Source organism: Fukomys damarensis, unplaced genomic scaffold (assembly GCF_012274545.1).
Source record: "Fukomys damarensis isolate Sample0158 unplaced genomic scaffold, DMR_v1.0_HiC HiC_scaffold_16, whole genome shotgun sequence".
Lineage (NCBI taxonomy): Eukaryota > Metazoa > Chordata > Mammalia > Rodentia > Bathyergidae > Fukomys > Fukomys damarensis.
The window spans coordinates 101275433-101298526 of NW_022900928.1; the positions used below are offsets into that span (position 1 = coordinate 101275433).

At 45.9% G+C, this 23094-nt stretch overlaps 1 protein-coding gene across 1 annotated transcript; it reads right to left on the bottom strand.

Annotated features, from left to right (window-relative positions):
• Positions 1 to 1214: 1214 nt before the first annotated feature.
• Positions 1215 to 23094, bottom strand: Stra8 (stimulated by retinoic acid 8). Its single transcript, XM_010616178.1, has 9 exons — positions 22989 to 23094; positions 17776 to 17995; positions 13592 to 13667; positions 12997 to 13081; positions 9327 to 9521; positions 8051 to 8333; positions 6999 to 7072; positions 4654 to 4765; positions 1215 to 1796 (listed from the first exon to the last, which is right to left on the bottom strand). Exons 2-9 carry the CDS (start codon positions 17962 to 17964, stop codon positions 1719 to 1721), a joined length of 1092 nt encoding a protein of 363 aa, XP_010614480.1. The 5' UTR covers positions 17965 to 17995; positions 22989 to 23094; the 3' UTR covers positions 1215 to 1718.

Consider the following 23094-nt stretch of genomic DNA (forward strand, 5'->3'; position numbering starts at 1 on the left):
CTTCTGTCCTCATAGCCATGTGTACCATTTCCACTGAGAAAATCTGTTGTTTCTCTGTCTTACTGGTCTGTTTTTCTACAGAACCCTGATTTGTGTAGCACTGGCTGATATAGAAAGTATAACAGTCAGAAGAAACTGGCAGACAGGCAACAGAGGTGGGAAGAGTCCTTGGGGGCAGGGGAACACAAGTACCATGAAGGGGATTTTATGCAGTAAGTCTATCCTGGTCTGCAGCCATATCCTAAGGCTTGCAGGGTAGGGGGAGGCAGAGGGCTGCTGGATCTAAGGACCAGTGGTGGGGCCATAGGAAGAAGGGACTTCCCAGCATTCTGCGGAGGTCCCCTCTGCCCAAGGGCCTCTGGCACATTCTGCTGCAGGACAGAGCCACAGCCTTAGATGAAGCAAGACCAAGTGCAAGAGGGAGGGGCTGGCCAGATGGGAGGGAGAGTGCTCAGATGCCTAGAGCCCATTGCGAAGACTCCTGCTTTCATCCTGGCTTCCTGAATCTCTGGAGGCGGCTGACCTAAGCACTTCCTTTTTCCTGTCTTTCCAACACATGTTCAGGCAATCCCAGAATGCCTTGCTGCCCAGCTACATGGAAAGTCCCCATTCACCCCCTTGATTTGGTCATTTGCAACTGGGAGATGCTGTCATCAGGACTTGCACACTGTCAGGAGGTGGGTGAGCCCATCCTCTCAGCACAGCCAGTGTTGTAAGTCAGGGCCCATTGCAGAGACAGAACTAATAGAATGTGTGTTTCCGTGTCTTTGCACACACAGAGGACATTTATTCTAAGGAAAAGGTTCAGGCTACTGTGGGACCCCAAATCCACCACCAGGCTGGAGAAGTTGCAGTTGAGCACAAAGGTTGTCTGTTGGCGAATTCTTTTTCTCTAGGGAGGTCAGTCTTTCTCTGCTGAGGCCTTTAACTGATTAATACATTATAGAGGGTTTACTCTCTGGTTTACTCCAAGGCTACTGACTTAAATGGTAATCTTATCTAAAAAGTACTTTCACAGAAACATCTGGCATAATGTTTGACTGAATATCTGGGGACCATGGTGTAGGGAAGTTGACACAGAATTCACCCTGACCCCCAGGGTGCAGGCCCAGCAATGTTTACGCACCCTTCGTCCGAGGCCACACCATGAAGCACTCAGATCACGGGGACCCTAGCGCAGCACCCTTTCAGGTGTCTGAACAGAAGTAGCTGATGCACCTGGCTCCACCCTGTGGTCCTATGGCACAGGGGTGAGGTGAGCACCATTTCCAGACTCCGAGAGCAGGCAGGATGTACGACTGGGCTCCAGAACACTGTAGAACCCATCACAGCAATGCTCTGAGTCTGGGATGGGCTAAAAGGACCTGGTGTTTGCTCACCTACAGGGGAAGATGCCCACCCTCTTCTTGGAAAGCCCACGGCTTGAGACTCAGCTGTACCCAGTACCCCAAGAACAAGTCCAAGTGCATGTGTGCCCTGCAGCAGGTCGGCCCCTTCTATCAAACAACTCTAAAGACTGACATAAGGCCACACTTCTCTTAAACTTTATAATAATCTTTTAAACTTTTAAAACTTTTTAATACTCAGAAACTAAAAGCACCAAATGTATAGTCTGTGCCAAAGAGTCCCAGAAGGCCGTGGCAGGTAAAACTGTTCCCAGCATTAAAACTTGCAAACTGTGCCTCTCCTCTGGCCCCTTCCCCGTCACAAATCCTGCATCACAAATCCTCATCGTCGAATGTCTCTAGGCACCTCAGCAGCAGCATCTCATCATCAACAGGAACAGGGGCCAGTTCCTGCAAAACACGTGGAAGAAGTCAGAATTCAGATGTAAGTGTTCCAGGCAGGCAGGAATGGCCCAGCAGCTTGGGGCACTCAACTCTTCCAGTCTCCACAACTTTCACCTCTAGCTTCCAGCCAGGGAAGAATGGGGATGGTTGGTACACACAGCACTCTGTGACCTCCAGAAAGGATCTAGTAGAACTGGCTTCTTTCCTACCTGGAAATTCACAGGATCCCATAAGGGGGGGTCTTAGTTTTAGCCAAGTGCCCATGGGTAAAAGACAGTGAACTAACTACACCGTGGGACACTCACCAGTGAACATCAGGCAGCTGTTTTTATAAAAGGAGTGAGATAGCTTTCTATCTCTGGGGTAGATGACTAATACGAAAAGGGCAAAGCGTGTATACAGTAGGCCCTACTTGTGTATATAAAGAAATACACCACCCTCGGATAGATGTGTAAGAAACAGGCCATGGTAATTGTCCCTGGGGGAGGGAATGGAGCAGTAAGTGAGGAGCAATGGTGGAAGGAGGCTGTTTGTGGGGTTTTGTTTGTTTGTTTGTTTGTTGTTTGTTTTTGGTACCAGGGATCAAACTCAGAAGAGGCTGTTTTTATTGGATATCTTTTGCTAATATTTAGATTGTATACCACATACATGAGTTGCCTATGAACAGATTTTTTAAAAAGTAACTACCATATTGCTGAATAGTGACCCCAGCCCACCTTTCAGGATTCCCACCCCTTCCTCTGAAAGAGTGTTGCTGGGTTTTTGCTTTTCTTGTCTTGCTCCGCCCCAGCAGAAAATCACTCCTGACATGGGTGATTCCCTTGGGAAGTACCCCAGGCAAACATCTGATGAAAGCAGGACCAAGGGTGACCTCTAGGTGGAGAGATGAACTCTGCTGACCAAGCCTGCCTGCTCAGGAGAAGCACTTCCTACTCCCTGTGCTTTCCTGACTGGGATGGGAATGGGGATCAGGAGTATAATATGGGTGAGGGCATGGCTCAGTGCATGCATGAGGCCTCATTCCCCTCCTCAACATCTCAAAACAAGTATCAGATGTGGGATCAGGTGGTTTCCAGGGAAATCACATGGGCCTCTTGTTCAGGGTATAGACAGTAGCAAAGACTGAGAAAAGAGGTGCTCAAAGCATAAGGCAGTCCAAAGGAGGTAGCATCCCAGAGTAAAACAAACCCTAGTCTCTGTCACACAAGTACTTGAATGTTGTTTGCAACGTTCTATTTCCTCATGCCCTGAAAATGGTGTTAAATGGGAAATCGATAGGCTAGGAGAGACATTTGCTGTATGATATTGGTTGCTGAAGTGTATTCAACAGGGTCCCCCGCCAAATTTATGTTCCCTTGTAAAATCATTTGGCAATTCTCTGCAGATGTCATTAGTTAATGGTCTCACAATGAGACTGCCCTGGATTTAGGGTGGGCCCTAAATACAAATGACTGGGACAAAGAGTCACACAGGTGAAGGACATGTGGAGACACAGGGATGTGCTGGAGGACAGGGGATGCTAAGGATTGCCAGAAAGTCCCAGAAGCCAGGAAAACACATGGAAGCATTTCCCCGCTGATGCTTGCAGAGCCTGTACAGCCCTGGCAATATCTTAATTTCAGACTTCTGGCCCCCGGAAGTCGGAAGGGAATTGCTGTTGTTTGTGGTCATTTGTTAAAGCAGTCCTAGGAAGCCAACACAGGTGCTAATTTTTATCACACCATCTCCCATAGAGCTGATGGGGTGGCAGTGAGTTGGAGATGAAATGGGAAAGAGAATGAAAACTTCCTTCTTCCCACAAGAGTCTATGAGAGCTAAGCCTCCTGCCCCAGAACTATCTGGACCGTCTGTTCAAGACTAATCGCAGGATTCCATGCTTATACACTGAGTGAGGATCTTGTAACATCAAGAATCTGGGTGACTTCTGGGAATGCTGTAGTTTAAGGCCCCAGGCTTTATGTGAACACCAATCTCTGCATGTTCGTTGTTCTCAGCCGTATGTGGAAGAAAGGAAGAGGTGAAAGCAAAAGTTGCCCCTTTAACCGGTTTTCCACTGATAAAGTGGACAAATAAAGCTGATTCTGACAAAAAGAGAGGGGCCACATGCTACAGGGTTGTCATCCCCAGATTGGTGGGAGGTGGAGATTGAACTACAGGGGCAGGTGTTGACCGCAGTGGGGATTCAAAGTGGTCTCAGCCAGGGGAAATGAAGAATTAGTGGGCAAAGGGCTAGACCTTGGTCTATTGAAAAATTGTTCTAATTGTTTTTAGATGAACATTTTCCACTTTACAGTTTACCCTTTAAAAACTGGTTGTAGTTTTACTAAATCATCATCAGAGAAAATTCATGATGTGCTGCAAACCTGAAAGGGCCTCCCTGCTGCTGGCTAAGGTACTTGTACCTTAGGAGCTTCAGGAACTGACTTCTCAGTCAAGACACCCACAGTTGTGTCATCCTGAGCTGCAGTGTCAGCTTTTGGGAGCAGAAGTTATCCTTCAAAAGCTCACCCCAAATATTCCCACAGGGTCTCAGAAGATGATGAAACAGCTCAGCTTTCTGGTAAGATGTTGCCAAACATTTACAAATGCCCCTGGGATCTGCTCTTTGCTTCAAAGGGCTCCCAGTTAAAACCTTCCCCAGGGGACATCCTTCTGCCTCTTTCCTCAGTATCCCTGGTGCCTTCCGTTCCACAAGAGGCGTTAGGCTGATGTTGACCACCCACAGAGCAGGCCAGAAAGATGAAAGGTCTGCCTAGTGCCTCTCATGGTGTAGTGAGGGCGAGGGCTGCCAGGGACCTCAACAGCCCTTTCTGGCATCCTAAAGTGGGTGGGAAGAGGTCCCCCTGCACTCTTTCTATCCTACCTGTTTTAATTGAGTGTCAATGCAGGAGAGGCCCTTTAAAAAATCGATGACATGAAGGTAGAACTGCAACTTCTTATCTGAGTTTTCTGGATTGAAGCCGGCAAACACTGAACTGGCAACAGAAAAAGAAGAGTCAGAAAGTATGTAGTACCCTAACCATTCACCTCTGCTTGCTGCCACCCCTCCACCTCCCAAATGTTTGGACTACAATATGAGTTGAGCACTTCTGGATGTCTGGTGGAATTCCTGGACAGCAGGGTTCTTCCTGAGAGGTCTGTGCTGCCTCTGTTCCCGTGTCCTGTCTGGAACTCTTGGAGAGAGTGAGACTGTGGTGAGACTGGCTCTTGTACCCTTAGGGTTCTACAATGTGGCCTCCAACACAAGAGAGCAAGATCTCCTCGAGTTCTGGGGCCACAGCAGTGCTCCCTGCTCTGGTTCCACCTGCAGCTCCGTGGAGGCGAGGAAGCACACTGCGCAGTCAGAGTTCAGGCCCATGGGTAGCTCCACTCAGTGTGTCCAATATGGAGCTCAGGCCCTGGTGCAGAAAGGAGGCTGGTGTTGCAGGCTCCTTCCTCATCATGTTACAGGGAAGTAGCTGAGTGCGACTGGGGCCTCAAAGCATAGCACTGTGGGCCATGGAGGGCAGCTGACCATTTATACCCGCTTTCTCCTGGGATAAGGTTCCCACAGCCAGCCTAGGAACCTCCCAGCAGCATCCGCTTCCTTTTCTAGGGAGAACAGGAAAAGAATTTTTAATAGGTTGTTTTGGCTCTACCAGCTGGGTAGGGAGTTCCAAATACTGCTTAGCAAGTGCACACTGGCAACTCTAATCCAAGTTGTGTTTGCAGCCTAAGCCCAGTGCAGAAGTAGGGATGCCGGCTGCCAGCCAGATGCAGCAAAATTATACTGTGTACAGTTGAGAGAAGCATGAGATGGCTCCGGAGAGGACACAGGGCTCCTCTGTTGATCCCAGGGCTCCCCAAGTCTGGCTAGGCCTGGGTGAGGCAAGGAGTCTGGGCTGCCTGAAGCTCTGCTTGAAGTCATCCAGGCCTCTGTGACCACATCTTCAGGGTGACCCAAAAGCCACACTCCCATGGATGACATCAGAGTCACTTGGATCCCAAGGATGTGAATGTCACTCTTACTCCCAAGGCAGAGACACTAAATGTTCAGGCTTCTTTTCAGCCCGGACATCAGTATAATATCAGCTCAGGAGGTTGCAGGTTTTCAAGGATCAGCCAGGAAATTCCCATCCTAGGCTGGCTTTTCAGAGGACATGCTCCTGGGGTACAGGCTTGGTCCAACTGCTTCTTGTTTTAAATCTCAGATTCTGTTTTATGTCATCTTGCCTCATGAGTCAGCCACCCTCCCTCTGTGCCTTCCACACCCATTCCCATAGGCACTGTGGAGGCAGCTTTCCTCCATGGGGTGGCTCAGAGTCTCCGTTAGGCAAGTGGCACAGGCCCATTTCCATGTTGGTCCAGGTTCTCCATGTTCCAGAGCCCCCTGCCCTCTTCTGCCTGACCAACAGCTAAGACTGGCCTATGGGCTGCCTGATCCAGCTGCTACAGACTGAGTGTTTGTGTCTTCCCAGCTCCCAAGTGATGGCATTAGGAGGTGGATTGATTAACCCTTTACAAAAGAGGCCCCAGAGAGATCTTGTTATACTGAGAAAGTGCCACCTACCAGACTCTGAATTTGCTGGCACCTTAATCTTGAGCTGTGATCAAGAGATGTCTGTTGTTTATCTGCCCACCTGGTTGGTGATATTTTCTTTTCTTTTTTTTCTTTTTTTGACACAGGGTCTCACTATGTAGTGAAGACTGACCTGGAACTCACTATGTAGCCCAGGCTGGTCTCGAACTCACAGCGATCCTCCTGCCTCAGCCTCCCGAGTGCTGGGATAACAGGCGTGAGCCACCACACTAGGCAAGGTTGGAGATATTTTCTATAACAGCAGATTTAACAGCACAGCAGTAGCAGCTCTATGCAGGGATAAGCAAGACCAAGATACACTTGGAAAACTGGGGGGGGGGCGGGCAAAAAGAACATATGCCACCACCTTGAGCTGATTACCCAGGCCAGGATAGAAGAATTTTCTCCTCTGAGGGTATCCCCAGCAATATCATCCCCTGGGAGATGGCACAATCCTAGCACCAGCCCACTTCCATTCACAGAAAAATGTGGATCCCTAAGAATTTCCAATTACATGCCCATCCAGGGACTGCAGAAGGCAGGCTGCAAAATGCTTCTGTGAGAGTACACACACACACACACACACACAACATCACACCTACCCTCATATTTGCTTGTGCTCACTTGCACATTCCTGCTGCCTTCCTCACCTGGGGTTAGATGTACTTGGAATTTCTCTTTTGTCAAGGAAACTTGCCACATCGAAGGAATCTTCAAAAAGGACCTGGAAGAAAACATAGAACTTCATGTGTCAGAAACAATTTAGTAGTTTGAGGCTTGTTCAAGGCTGCTGGGACAGAGAGAAGTAGAAAGGCTCCTGCTCTGTACACTGAGTCTGAGAGGACATGAATGTCAAAGCCGGGCCCAAAAGCAGCATCTGTGCTTGGGGATCTTCCCATGTGGTAGCAACAGTCTTCCAAGGCTCTGCTAACCCCAGAAGAGCTGTGGTTGGCCTGCTTCTATCACAGCACAAGATGACTTCTAACAATACCCAAAACTCTACAGGCCACAGCTGCTCTCACTACTCAACAGCTGAGAAATGCATGGATAGTGACACTGGTTGTTTCCTCTTTATCGAGTTACTACAATGCTCTTTGGGATGGAAACTGGCTGCCTCTCAAGGACTGGGCCAGAGTGGTCCTCAGGTAATCCTCTCTGGATTACCAATCACTGGTTTAGTAAAATGGTAATCTAGCCAATCCTGGCCAATGAAAGTGAAGGAGATGTATGGTGGAAGTTTCTAGAAAGTCTTTCCTTGAAAAAGAGCCTTCACAATCACCCCTCCTGTCTCTACGTGGTGAAAAGGAGGCTTGATTGCTGCAGGGAAGGCTGAGAAACCGGCCCTAAAATGAAGCAAGGAAGAGAGAAGGGTGAAACGCAATCTGGGGACATCACTGAGCAACTGGACTGACCTGGACTTCCCTGGATGAGAAGTTTAATAATCAAGTCAGTGGTAGCCAAAAGTCCCACGATACACCTTGGCTCCCACAGTGCCATGGAAAGCCCAGGTTTCTGACAAGTGAAGAGGAAGTGCAGTCTGGTGGTCACGGAGATGATGTCGAGAAATTCAGAAGCCTATGTGTGACCCAATTCCAAATGGCCCCTCAAACTCACTAAATGACCCTAGCAAACCTCGTGATCAGGGCCAAGGGTGACAGAATTGTTTCTGGGTCCTCTGGGTCACCCCACAGGGTCTGCTCACCTCTTCCGGGGTGGAGGCCAGTGAGCAGCTTGCTCCTTGGCTGTCCACACCGCTGTCCTTCATGCTGTCCTCAACACATGCCTGCTGTGGGCTAGTGCCCAGGCCCAGGAGGCCGCTGTGCTGCTGGGTCCAGGCCTGCAGGATGCTGGCCTTCCAGTCCTCAGACAGTGTCTGCCACAGGTGGGAGATGGCTGCTGAGACAATGGGCTGTGACGCCATCTGTGAGGAGATGATGCCGTTCTCAATTAGCAGGTCCATTGTCAGCTTGTAGAAGTTGAGGTACCTGGAACAGAAGTGGCACCAGCTCTCAGGATTCAGTTCATGGCCATGCCCCCTGTGGATTCCAGTGGACCAGCCTTAAAGCTCTGTGGCCTTTGACTCTCAGAGGGCAGAAGCCACCTTGAGGACCATGAAGAACCTAGGTTTGAGTGTAAGAGATTCTGCAGTGGCTGGCTCAGCTGTCCTCCTGTAGGAAAATGCCATGCAATTCTGTGCCATAAGTGCACCTTCCTGTTAGGACTGCTTCTTTAACGCAGGGCTGTGGGCCAGGCTCAGGGAGGGACTGGGTTCCTTCCTATTGGGCCAAGGCCTTCATAAGCCACATGGCTGTTGAGGGCCTTGAGTCCGTGGAGAAAGCAGTGGCAAAGGAAGCCATTCACCTTCCTTCCTCCTTCCCACCCTCTGCCGTTGTCCCCCATATCTTCCTTCCTTCCATTCCTTCCTTCCCTCCCTCTTTCCTTCCTTCCCCTACCTTTCTTGTACTGGGGATTGAACACAAGGCCTTTGTGCTGAGCACTGGTCTTCTTTTATTTTTATTGTGATACAAGGTCTCACTCAGTTACTCAGGCTGGGCTTGAGCTTATAACCCTGCTGCCTCAGTCTCCCAGGATGCTGGGATTACAGCCATGCACCGTCACACCTGACTCTGTCTTCCTTTCTATAAGACCAGCTGTGACACTCAACTTGTGGAGCTTAAGCGGTGGTAGTAGACAGAGGCTTAATCCTTGTAACACAATCAACACCCACATCCACCCCAAATAAACATCCAGTCTAAATAGAAATAGTGTTTTTGCTGTGTTTTGCAGCTTGGAGACTCTGTGTCTAGACCTGCAGCTGACCCCATCCTGAGTCTCTCCTGTGGAAACTGAAGAATGTCCAGGACTCAGCGCCTGCTCAGGTCATGTATGGAAGCTACGGAGGTCACAGCTGTAACCTGTGTCCCGTCCCCACAGGAGCTCCTCCGGTGCACAAAACCACCCCGCCCAGCTGTTCACACCGCTCAAATTCCAGGAGGTCTGGTGATGAAGTGCTTAGGGAGGGTAGGAGATCCACTTTTTTCTTCTCCTCTTCCTGTGCCTCTTGGTTTTCCTCTTCCTCTACTTCAACTTCTTCCTCTTCTACATCCTTCTTGACTGCCTCAGTTGGGTAGCCGGAGAAGAAGCCATTCTGACGAAAACTATCTGAGTTCAAACTGGGGGAGAAATCAGGAATGAGACAGTACAGTAGACAGTGACCCCCGTGAACACAAAAACTCTCAACAGGTTTTAGCAAAAGTATATATAATCCAGCCACATATATGTACATAAGTATATTGTGAGCAAATGGTCTTGCTCCTAGGGAAGGTAGCTGGTTCAATGTTTAAAAAGCAATTGATGCAACTGACCACCTCAATAGACTGAAGAAAAATCATGAATGTCTCAATAGATGCAGAGGGATAACTGATAAAATCAACATCAATTTTATGATAAGAACTCTCAGCACACAAGGAATAGAAGGTAACTTCCTTCACCCAATCAGGGCTATCTACAAAAAGCCTCCAGTTGATACTTAATGGTAAAATACTGAGTGCTTTCTCCCTAAATCAGGAGCAAAAAGAGGATTCTTACCACTTCTACTCAGATCACACTTGAGATTCTAGCCAGTCCAATAAGGCAAGATTTTAGTATGCAGATTGGAAAGGAAGAAGTAAAAATGTCTTTATTTGTAGACAGTGTGATTATGTAGAAATTCCAAAAAATCTGCAAACATATGACTATAACTAAGAAAGTTTCACCATACAGAAATAAGTATTATTTCAATTAGAGTAGTGGTTACCAAAGTGTGGAAAATGTGTAGCTGTATAGGGTTGGAGAGAAGAGAGAGAGAGGTGCAGGGATGCAGATGAACATAAAGAATTATTTCTGATGTTCTCTAAGATAATTATAGCCAATAATTATCTAACAGAGAAGATTTTGAATATTCCCAACACAAACAAATGGTAAACAAATGTCTGAGGTGATATGCTAATTGCTCTGATCTGATAATCACATAGTGTAACATATTGAAGTATCATATTGTACTCATAAATATCTATCATTATCATGAGTCAGTTAAATATATGTTTAAAAAGTTTATAGGCTAGAAATGAGCTAGAAAATTTAAAAAACATTATTTACAATAGTACCGAAAACATACAAGAATTAAGTTTAAACCAAAAGCTTAGTCTATCTTTGGAAAAAAAGAGCAGGTTGGACTCATTAACATTTTTCAATTTTGCTGTTCAAAAGACATTTTAAAACAACACTAGGCTGGGGATTTAGCTCAGTGGAGCCGCTGCCTGTCTCAAAGTGCAAGGTCCCAAGTTTGATCCCCATAACAAATAAATAAATAAAGAAAGAAATACTACATGACAGCTGGGCATGGTGGTATATGCCTGTAATCCTAGCGCTTGGGAGGCTGAGGCAGGAGAATTGCCACAAGTTTGAGGCCTGCCTGGGCTATGTAGTGAGTTTGAGGCCAGCCTGAACTACATAGTGAGACCTTGTCTCAAAAACAAAAACAAAAACAAACCTACAAACAAACAAACAAAAACCCTACATGACACAATTTGGGAAGTCAGAATTTATACCCAGGCTCTTCATACTGATAGGGACAATCCCCAAGTTATCAAATTTCATTGAATAGAAAATTCACCTGGAGAAAACTTAGGGAGATCCTTTTTTTTTTTCTTTTTTTTAAATCTGGCAGTGGAGAAAGTCTAAGCATTCCCCAAAATCCAGGTGTCATAACAAATGGATATATTAGACTTCATTTTGCATGGCAAAAACAAAAAAACAAAGCAAAGACAAAATGATACAACAAATGATTGAGAGAAAAATTTTCGCAACTCTAGTAATAATTAACTTATCTATATATATAAAGAGTTTCTACAATTAAATTAAAAAGACAACCAACCCAATCCAACATAAATGGCAAAGGAATAGGCACACAAAATTCCCTGGAAAGGAAAAGAAAATAATCTCGAATGAAGGCACTCAGGTTTACCCATAATTAATCAAAATGTAGTGAATATATTCTATGCTGATATACAGTTTCAATTATTGTAGCAAAAATTATCCCTACTTACCATCAACTATGATTATTTAAATTAGGATTTAAAAAAATAAGCCATTCTTCTATGGACAAGTGACGTAAGTATTGGTAAGATTTTTTTTTTTTCTGGTACCAGGGATCAATCTCAGGACCTTGTGCTTGCGAGACAAGTGGTGACACCACATGTGATGAGAATCATATCTCAGTAAGGAAAGAACAGCTCATATGATCAATGGGGCTTGGGCTCCTGGCTACCCATTTGGGGAAAGCAAGCATAGAATTCCACCTTTCTGAGATCACCTCCCAGGTGGATGGTGAGGTAGGGACCAGCCTGCTTTTTAAAAACAGCCTTTAACTGCCATGTACACTCTACACATACCCACACCACTCCTCCTTCCTCCCCTCTGGGAGCAAAATGGTTATCTGGATGGAGTGAGATTATAGGTGGTTTTTTTCTTCTTGACGTATTTTTGTGTTTTCTCATTGTTTACTAATTTTTTTTGTTTGTGTGCCAGGGAATAGACCCAGGACTTTGGGCAAACTACCGAGCTACATCCTCAGCCCTCCACTTAATTTTTAATAATTTATTTTTGTTTTGCTTATTTTCCATAGGATGCAATACATGTTGTTTGTTAAAACTTCTGGGAAGCAGAGAAAATTACAGAGAAGAAAATAAATGTCATAGACGGCCACACCAAAGAACAGTAGGATGCTACATCTCTTCACACAGACCAGCTTTCAGTAGGCTCTGAATAGTGTGTAGTTTGCAGCCCTTTTCTGGGAGGGGGACAATGGCTTGAGGTCTGTGTAATGATGTGTAAAGTACACCACGTCATTAGAGCCAGACATGTTGGGGGCTGCCAGGAATGTAGGTGTTGCTCCAAATTCTAGGCAGGGATCAAAGCAGCTCTGCAGGCTGCAGGTGCTGAGCAGGTGTTGAGAGCAGAGATCTCTGTGCAGCAGCCAGGAGAAGCCCTGACAGCTTGAGAACTAAATGTAAAACTTGGCAACACAAAGACACTCTCTTATCCACCCCTCAAAGTTTGAATTATTAGTAATGACCCTCTCAGCATCTGTAACACTTATGAGTGCCACAGTTGCTTTTCCTCTTGGAAATCTAATGGTTTTCCTAGCTTCCCATGAAACTTGAAATGTAGGCTGAGATTTTTATTTTCCTTATTTTCATGTGTACCCTCCAATAACACTAGTAGCTGGGGACTTAAAGTATATGTATAAACACAAAAAATATATAACATTATATGTAATACAAGATGAATATTATAATCTCATTCTTTGAAAATAGAATGTGCAAAAATTTAAAAACTAGATGGATGGATATTCCTCAAAATAAATGTCAACTGTCTTTGAGGGTTGAGACAATACATATTTTCAGGCTTTTCTGTATTTCCTATGTCTCCCATAATAAGCATAGGTCACTGTTATAATGGGAAGAAATCCAATGTGTGTTACTAGGATCAGGGAGAAGAGTTACCCCAGGACAAGACTGGCAGGTGGGTGAGTGGCTGCTCTGCCCCATGCGCCCTGGGGGAGGGCGGATAACACAGTCCCTTCTCCTGTAGGTCTTGGAGTCTTACCTCTCATTTCTGGAGAACGCTGCAGCATATTCTTCCTTAACCTCCTGTAAGCTGTTGGCGTTCCCATCCTCCAGATTGAAGGACACTATCGGAGTTGAAGACAACAGTTACAAAGGGAAAGCCAGGCCCTTATTTCGTCTCCCAAGGGGGCGCCCTGAACCCTTTTTTTCCTCTCAGGTTCAGCTTTAGGGAGTCCAGAATACATTTTGCACCTCTCCTGAACGTGAGGGGACAGCTCAGAACAAGCACGTTTTCTCTGGTTTGTTTTTTTTTGGTAAGGGGGATTGAACTCTGGACCTTACACTTGTGAAGTAGGCATCAGAAACACTGAGCTAAATCCCCGGCCCCTTTCTCTGATTTCTTAAGCTGAGGTCAGGTGCTCTGAAGGGGACTCGTCGAACTTGCACAGCTGGGCAACCCCGTCCCTCCTGTCAGTATAAACTCCCTGGGGGTGGGGCATCAATCTCAATTCTAGCCCAGTCACATCACCTGGCATACAGTAGGCCCTCAGTAAACATCTGCGGGCTCTGTCGTAACCCAGTCTCTGTTTTCAATAGAAAAACAGAACCAGCCTTGCCAGTGAGGGACTTATTACCTTTCAGCTTCAGCAAAGTGTCCAGGGTTCCTTCCAGTTCCTGAATATGATTCTTTGCTTTGTTCAGAACCTGCCACTGAGGACGGAGACAGAGACAGGCAATGTTGCAACGACAGCCTTGCACTGCAGAGACTAGTTTTGTGGACAGATTCCCCTCATTCTCTAAGGCATGAGGCCAAATTCCCTAAGGTGCAAAATCACACCCTCAACCTTGGCATTGGAAAGGATTTTCTAAAGCTCAAAAGGTGTGACGTCTCCCAGGAATGGATTCTCACCGAAATACCAAAGTATTTGGAAGCAAGCTGTGTTCAGCAGACTCTCAGTGTTTCAGAAAGGGAAATGACTATGTTGCCTCCTTGAAGGTAGGGTTCCTGAAGGGCACAGATGAATACCTGTCCACCCCAGCTTGCATGAAGGAACAGGCTAGGCTTCTGCACAGTTGGGACCACATGCAGCTGGCTATTTAGTATTAAATGCAAAGGCTCACAATATTTGCTAAATGCATGCACTCCAAATGATCTAAAAACTTACCAAGTGTTCTGTAAGCTTGAACCCTAAATTTCTTCCCTTCCCCTTCTTAGTGTCTTCCCTCCCTCCATTCTTCTCTACCTTCCTCATTTCCTTCTCTCTTTCCTTAAAGTCAAGACGGTAATTTCAAGATTACTCAAAAACAAGAAACACTAAATGTTACCTACATTTCTTGGGGGTCAGGGACATTCCTCAGGCCCAAGGAAGTGCAAAACTGTGTGCTGAGCCCCAGGGATGAAGAGTGAACAAGACAGTCCCCACTTTAGGACAATGACATCCCAAAGGGAAGCAAGCATGGAAGCAGCTTGTGATTAACACAGGCAGAACTAAAGAAGGGCTCACAAGGAGGACTACTCCGATAGGAGAGATCAGAAGAACTGTGGACCAGGGCAGCTGAGCAGAGCACGCCCAGCTTGGAAATGTGCAGGCCAGGCAGGCCTCCCTCACTTGAGGTACGGCCAGGAGTTATAGGGTGGCGAGTTGGACAGGGGGATGAGGCAGCTAGGGAGCAAGAGCCTAGGTGTTGTTATTCTAGATCCTCAGGGGTTGAAGATATATAAAAAGGAGACTTAATCCCCTTTCCATTTGCAAAAGCTCTGTTTCCTATGGGAGGGGAGGAGAAGGGAGTGTGAAAAGAATCAAGATGTGTCAAATACGTGTACCAACTGCCTGTAATAAATGCAATCATTATGAACTGCACACATGTACTAACAATTTTTTTAAAAAAATTTGAAATGAGTTTTGAGGGGAAACACAATGCTCTACTGACCCAAAGATGAAGAGACAGGAACAATAGTATTGTGTGAATTCAGCTGACAGCAAGATTGCTGAGCATCCCTTCTAGACCAATGCCCACCCCCTTGCTCCTGCATGCCAGGCTGTTCTTATCCTGGGACTCACAGTTATGTCAGGGGAGCAAGGACTTGGAATGAGGGGCCACTGGTTGCCAGAGTCCTAGGCTTGTCCTTAGGGTAAGAGGATGATTCTCTAGCTGCTGCGGCTTAAACGTGTGTACACTCTTGAATGACTATGGTGACACTTGGCCACCAACAGGAGGGGATTAGGAAATGTGGCCTTTGGAGTGGTGATTAAGTCAAGAAGACAGAGCCTTGGAAAATGGGATGAGTGCCCTGAGAAAAGAGGCCCAAGGGAGCTTGTTCATGCTTTCCAGGTGTGAAATCCCAGTAAGAAGGCACCATCTGGACCCAGACAGCCATCTCTCATTGGTCACTAAATCTGTGGATGCCTTGATATTGGATGGCCCAGCTCCTACACTTGTGAACAATAAATTACTATTGTTTATACATTGCCCAGGCACTCTGTTACCTTAGTCCAGGGTAAGTTGCTGGCTCAGTAGGATATTTCTGGCCCAACTCACACTTGGAGTCCAGCAAATCCAGAGAAGCCAGATGCTTTATTGAAATTCTGCTTCTAGAATATCTTTGGCAGGCTAACTTCTTAGAACCTTTGTTTGGAGTTGAATTTTATCCCTGCAAAAGGATATGTTGAAGTCCTAACCCCTAGAACTTGTGAATGTGACCTGATTTGGGAACACAGTCTTTATAGAGGTAATCAAGTTAAAATGAGATCCTTAGGTCATGCCCCAGTTCAGTATGATAGATGTCCTTATAAAAAGGTGAAATGTGAACACAGACAGACACACACAGGATAACTGAAGATGAACAGGGTGAACATGTCCACGTGGCTGGGGTGATCCATCTATAAGCCAAGAAGTGCCAAGGATTACTAGCAAATGCTAGAGGTTAACAGAGACAAAAAAGATTCTTCCTTGGGCCAAGGGAGAGAGCAGAACCCACGGAGTACCTCGATCTTAGACTGCCAAAACCATCAGTCAATGTGTTTCTGTTGTTTTTCAATCATCTACTTTTGTTATGGCAGCCCTAGAGAACTCATAAGACCTTGTTCTCTATAGAACCTTGATTTTCAAGAAAAATCCTGGGTTGTCTCTTAAAAAGAAGGCAGACTAGGCCCTGCCAATCAAAGCAAGTAATTTAATGTTCAGGAGCCTCAGTTTCCTAAACTGCAAGGTTAAAATTATATATAATGGAAATAGTGATACTAACACTATAAGACTCTAATGATAATGTTAAGTCTTTTCACTTGAGGATCTTGTTAAATAGTTTCACAGGCCTGTGATGGGCCATGACTATCTTTCCTTAACAGATGGCTTCCTGAAGTCAGAAGGAACTTTCCTTCATTCACTGAGGCTGGTTAACAGTCATGCTATATCACCCGCTATGCCATGAGGGCCAACTTTAGGCATGCACATGGTTTTGCTCTGGAGTACCTGAACTGCTTGTGAGACCCTGCATACCTACTCCTTCTTTGTGAAGACTTCTTTGATGACCTATGCCAGGGAGTTTGGTTTTAATGCATTCCTGGAAGCACACAGCAAGCATCTCTTCCTCTAAAGGACATGGAGCACGTGCTGGGCGAAGCTTTCATCAGAGCAGCCAGATGTGCTATGAGCCAGCTGGGTCCTGAGCCTCTTTAGTGCTGCCTAGCAGAGGGGAAGAACAGCTTTCCAACTTTGGCCTTCACCAGCCTGCTGCATCATTCTACAGGAGCAAGTGGGGTCTCCGGTTCCTAGGCTAAAAGCAAAAGAAGCCCCACTCGGAGGCCTGCACAAGGGTGCTCAGGGGCAGCTCTCTTTGACCTCCATAGAGACCTGGCCCTATGCCTGCTCAGGAGCTCTTCTGGATATCTGTCCCCAAATAAGAAGCCTCTGCAAACATGGTGAACAGCCAGCATGGAGCCCATGAGTTCTGTGCTGCTGACAGACCCACCCAGAGATGAAACTGTGCTGGCTGGAAGCAGGTACAGGACAACAGGGATGTCCTGAGAGGTGGCCATGCTTGGAGCAGGTATGTGGCCTCCTCCTGGCACTGCCCTAACCAGCATGCAAGTTCTTCCTCAACTCTGGTTCCCTCTTCTCTTGGGGAGCCTTTGTCTTCTGGCCTGTCATGCTTCCACTGCTAATACTAACTCCATTCCTTCTACCATTTCCCTAATCTACCCAGACCTTCCTCCATGCTGTCAGGTAATTCATTTATTTACTGCTAATTAGCAATTAAAAACTGCATGGGGGGAAACAGAATTAAAAGCAGGATAAGATAAATGCTTACCTGGAGAGATCCTTTGCCTAGGGAAAAGACTCCCTTGGTGCACAAAACCTGAGGGTGTACATGTACACTGTATACACATATGTGTATGTATGTGTAGTAGTGGTATAGTGCATGCATGTGTGGATTTCTGTGGTGTGTGCGTATGTACATGGTGTGATATGTACCCGAAAACAAGCGCCGATGAATGTGTGTTTAGGTAGAGGTATGGGGTCCTGGAGCAGCTGCAGAAATCTTGCTGCTGCCTGCAAACGGGTTAGGCATGGCAGTCACTGGCTAACCAAGCATCTCTTCAAGCGCATCACTTCCTTCTGTGTCAGGCTGGTCCATGCAAGCAGCTATGGCCTGGTGCTCACAGTTCACCTCTGCATAGCAGCAGCAGCAGCAGCACTCCTGGTGCTACAAAGCATCTCTCAAGGCTGGGCAGCAAGGTCAGCAGCTCCAGGCCAGGCCTCACCTCAACCCACCTCCCTCTACAGGTGGAAACATCTCCCCACACCCAGGCCCCGATACCTTTGAAGCTGTGAGCTCAGACTCAGAGTAAACCATCTTCCTCAGGTTATCGAAGAGCCCAGCCATGGTGGCTCGGTGGCGGGCCTGGGACAGGCGTCTTCGGGCCACACGGGGTTCCAGCTCCTGTAGCTGCATCAGTGGCTGAGGCACTGTGCCACCAGGGTGGCTGCCTTCTCCAGAGGCTGACATACTAAGCTGCAATGTAATATGCCTTTTTGCCCTAAATAATAAAAGAGAACATCAAGAAAGAAGAAAGGCAGGTTGAGCACAGAGAAAGGAGGTACCTCCCAGGTAAAAGATTCCAACCCAGTGAATATAACATAACAGACACAAAATTTGTTCCTGGAGATTGATTCTGAGACTCACAAGCCAACTAAACTGGACTCACAGTGGAGAGGCCTCATGGCACACTGCCCAAGCTCACCAGACACTTGTTAATTTCTGTGACCAAGGACAACAGGCACCTGGGACATTGTGCCTCATACTCTGTCAAAGTTGAACAGGCACATATCCTACCTGGGAGAGCTTGACAGTCTTAAAGAGGGCCCATGCCCTCTTTGATCTGGAGAATGGTTACTCTGGTGTATGCATTTGAAAAAGAATCCATCACAGTGTCTACTTTTGATTAATGAATTTTTTTGTGTATGTTATACCTCAAAAAGGAAGAAAAATAGAGGATGACCTGTACCTCATTTGGCACTTCATGAAGAAGCAGAGGTGGGTTTGCCTTGTTTTGCTTCTGGTGTGGTCTGAAGATGATGATTATGTCAGTGTTATGGTTTAGATCTAAAATGTTCCCCAATGTCTCATATGTTTCGAAGGTGATGGGGTTATAGAGATGCTATACTCATCAGTGGATTCATTCATGGATGAGTTCTACAGCTGAATGTTGACAGAAAGTGGGGTCTGGTTGGAGGTGGGTCACTGGGGCTGTGACCTGGAAGGGTGTGTTCTCATCTCAAGCACATCTTTTTACGCTCTTCTTCCTGTCTGCTACAAGTAACAGCTTTCCTTGGCTGTGTCTGTCCACCAGGTTATTTCTGCCTTGGAGCCAGCCCACCATAGCCCACTGAAACCATGGGCCAAATTAACCTTTATTCCTTTAAGTTTTGAGTGTCAGATACTTTATTCCAATGACAGGTAAGTGGCTAAGACAGCTGGCCTCTGTCACATCTGAGTTTACAAACCAAGAGCTCTTCTCTAGGTGAGTGGATTTGGGGACTGACAAGTAATCTTTGAGAAGAGGCAGGCAGGAGTTCCTCTTATCTAAGCATGGCTCCCTCTGTCAGAGAGAGAGAGAGAGAGAGAGAGAGAGAGAGAGAGAGAGAGAGATCACCTAATATGTGCTCAAAGCACAGCTGCTCCTGATAGCCCTGATAGCTTTCTGAACAGAGTAGTTGTACCTCCATGACCTAACACCCTCAGTGCCTGGGGCAGAGCCTGGTTCCCTGTAGGTGCTCAGTGCCCATGCCTAGGATGAATTAGAATGGGAAGCTTCTGATGGCTGGCTCCACTCTCCCTGAGTTAAGTCCTACAGTATAGGGACAGAGCATGAATTTGGCCAGGGGCTTGCGAATTTCAATACAGATCAGTCACTTGGGGAAATATAAGCATGCTATGGATTGCATGCCTGCTCCACACTTCAGGTTGATATTTACTTGCCATTGTGACAATGTTAAGAGGTTGTGCCTTTAAAAACTGATAGAGAAATGTCATCATCCCAGGAGTGGGGCCATTACTCAGGAAAATGTGCTCCTGATAGAAAGATGAGTGCAGACTCCTTTTTCCTTCTGCTTACACTCATGCTGCTGCTCTCATCCTCTCTTGCCATGTGGTACCTGCCTCCATGTCATGGCATAGTAAAAGGCCATAACCACATGCAGCCCCTTGATCTTGGACTTGACAGCCTCTAGAACTATCTATAAGTTGCCAAGTATATCACAGCAGAGGGAAATGGGCTAAGATAATACATAAATGAGGAAGTTGATGGGAAATACCGCCCTGGATGAATGGTATAAAATTGCAAGGGTCCTTTCAGGACCTCAAATTCTCTAACAGTCATAGAATACTACACAAAAGGTATCTGGGCTTATGGGAAATATGGAATTCTACTCATGTCAACGTTAATGCCAAAGCTGATGATTCAGGTTTTTTCCAGGGCTTCTGCTCAGACACAGTCTGTCTGAAATATCTGGTGGCTGGGGACAGTTCCTGAACAGGGATGCAGTCCTCAGCCTCCCCTGTAGGGGCAGACTTTCCCATTATTTACTGTCTTCTGGAGGCAGCCAGGGCTGTCAGCGTTCACTGCCCACCTCAAGGGAGGGGGCAGCACCAGAACATCCTGGCAGGTGCCTGACGCTACGTCTTCCACCTCCCTCCACCTGCCCAGGTGCCCTCTGGTCAGGAGTTGGGAGAAAATTCTCCCCTTGGGGCTGGAAGAGGTGGCACTTCGGGGAAGTTAAGAATGATCTGTCCCCTCTTCTTGAAGGGGAGAATGAAGCCCAATTGATGTGAAACCTAATTATAACTTGTGTGAATTACAGTATTCTCCCCCTGAATACTACTTCCTGCTCACCAGTAGGAATGATTTTGCCAGGATCCCCCAGAGCTAATCTTTCCCAGTTATCTTGATTGACTTGAAATTTTGTTTTCTGTGGCCCTGATGATGTGGCTTAGGTCAGTATTTTTCAGAATGAGATTTTTGTTGTGTGTGTTGGATCTGTCCTGTTAGCATCCATGATTTGTGTGAAGGGCTGACTTGCCCAGCACAAGTGTCACAGAAGTCATTATCTTGGATAGGGGAAGGGCAGGCAGGACCCTCCTTCATCTTATTTCAAAAGTTGGTTCTATTGCTAGGAAAGAGGGAACAGAACATATGGTAGACGGAACCAAGTAGAGTGTAAAACTGAAATCAAGAGATGATCTTTTATTTAAAATAAAAATATTTTTATCTAAAAAAGAAAAAAAAAACCTTTGCAGATGAAAGTGTGTTAAGGAAGCTGCTGCTAGCAGTCTAAGGTATTAGAACAGCATGGAGAAAATGACATTGAACTTTGCTCCTAGGACAAGTGGCATTTTAATAGTCCCAAACACTCACAGCCTCCCAATTTATCCTTTCTCTCACTTCGTTCTTTAACAAGAGACACTTTTTGCTCTTCTTCCCACTAAATTCTATTTCATAGCCCAAAACCTTTCAGGTCACCTTAGCTCCAGCTTTCTCTGGCTCTGCCCCAAGTTTCTACTTATCTAAAGCCAACTTTAAGTCCCATTTCCTCTGAGAAGTTTCTCATCTCCAAGCTCCTCTGGTCTCTAATTTAATCTTGTTTTTCTAACAAGCCAGTAAGTTCTTTGGTTAGAATCCATGGATCAAGCATTGATGGTATTCTTCCTAGGATGTAATTAATAAAAGTCTCACTTAGTCACTCCCTTTCTTGGATGTTTCTTCCAGACTGCAACTGCTAAAAGTTTTATTGTCTGGACCCTGAAGCCAAAAATCTACCAGACATGGGGACCAGTGCTGAATGAGCTGAGGGACACTAAGATTAAGAGGGAAACTTGGAGTAGGAGGGGGAAATAACATGTTAGTTTCACCGTGACTCTAAATATCTCTCTGGATCTCAGGCAATCACTGACTTATGAATTCAGTCCTTGGCAAGATTCACAGTGAGAGAACCTGTTTGAGATGCTTAAAACGTCCTCTGAAGATGACGCCAGCCAATTGCTACATAACAAAGACAGAGATTATACAGAGGAAGAACCTAGGTGTTCCATTCTTACTCAAAACTGGACATGGTCGGAGAGGTGAATATAACTGGTAAGATATCTAAAATATGCAAGCACAGGAGAAACTCAGTGCAGAGAGTATTTGAAAGATGATAGTTCTTAACAATCCCAGGCAAGTGAATGATGCTCTCATGGATGGTTTATTAACAAAGGATAAACGGGTATAGGGAAAGATGCTAGTTTATGGCTTGGCCCAAGACCTGGGTCATAACCCTAGCTTTAGGTTAACCAGCCATGTGACTCTGGAGAAGCTAAGAAACTTTAGGTTTTAATTTCTTGATCTGTATTAAAGAGGTTAACTATTTTCTTTTTACAAGGTCATGGTCATGACTACATGGCTGTCTTACATTCAAGCCAAACATGTTCTAACAGGAATGACATATGCAGCACACAGTACTGTGCAAAGCTGCATCTCAAGGAATCCTGAGGCTGCAGTTCAGTGAAAATTCACTGAATGCTTTGTGTGTGTGAAGCCCATTCACTCTGCAGGAAATTAGAGCCAAACACACTATGAAGCATTTTAGAATGGCCATAGCACTAACATATTTTCCCTCTGAAGATCTCACTGCTGTGTTCACCCTTGTCTGTGGGATCACCTGGCTGAGCAAAAGCTTTTCAATCTAATGAAGTTAAAAGGCAGCTTCCTCGATAACTTCAACTAAAGGACATTTTGTGAAGATTCACATGGTCACATGCCATTTTTTTATTCTCATCTATAAAGTAGGGCACACTTTCTCATAGTCGAGTATTTTCCTACATATACATCACTTAATACTCACATAGAAATGACATTTTGAAGACTCCCTAGACAAAAATAAATGGTCTCACCTTTCTAAGTTTGAGGAAAACTTTCAGTCTCTATTCTTCCCCAGGCTAGGCTTGAACCTGTTATCCTCTTACTGCAGCCTCTCACAGTGCTAGGATTACAGTCATACACCACCCCACCCAGCCACAGCCCTTTTTATTTCATTTTATTTTTTAAAAAATTTGAGACAGTGTATCCCTCAGTTGGCCAGGCTAGTCTCAAACTTGCAATCTTCCTGCCTCAGCCTCCTGAGTAAAACTTTCAATCCTTAAGTACCAGAAAACATTTGAATATGATCCATTCTCCTTAGCAAAATTTAGTCAAACTCATAAAATACTTTAGAACTGTATTGCCAATTTATTATATACACATACAAAATCCAGCTTAATGATAACCTCTCTCAATAAATACATAAACAAAATTTTTAGAAAGGAAAAGCCTGGGGATGCAGTTCAGTGGGAAGGCTTTGAGTTCAATTCCCCCATGGTGACACACACAAACCCTCCTATGCACTGTGCAGCAGATCCCCAGTTCTTGTCAGGCTACACGCATGAAGCCCACGGGTGTGTCTATACACACCCACACACAAAGCCCCCCAGGATTTGACCCCCCCTTCGATACTCACACACCGAGGGTGAGGGCACTGTGCACCTCACGGCTCCACTCACGGCTCCACTCACGGCACACGCAGGAGGCCACGAAGCTACAGCCGTAGTCACCTCCTGCCTCGC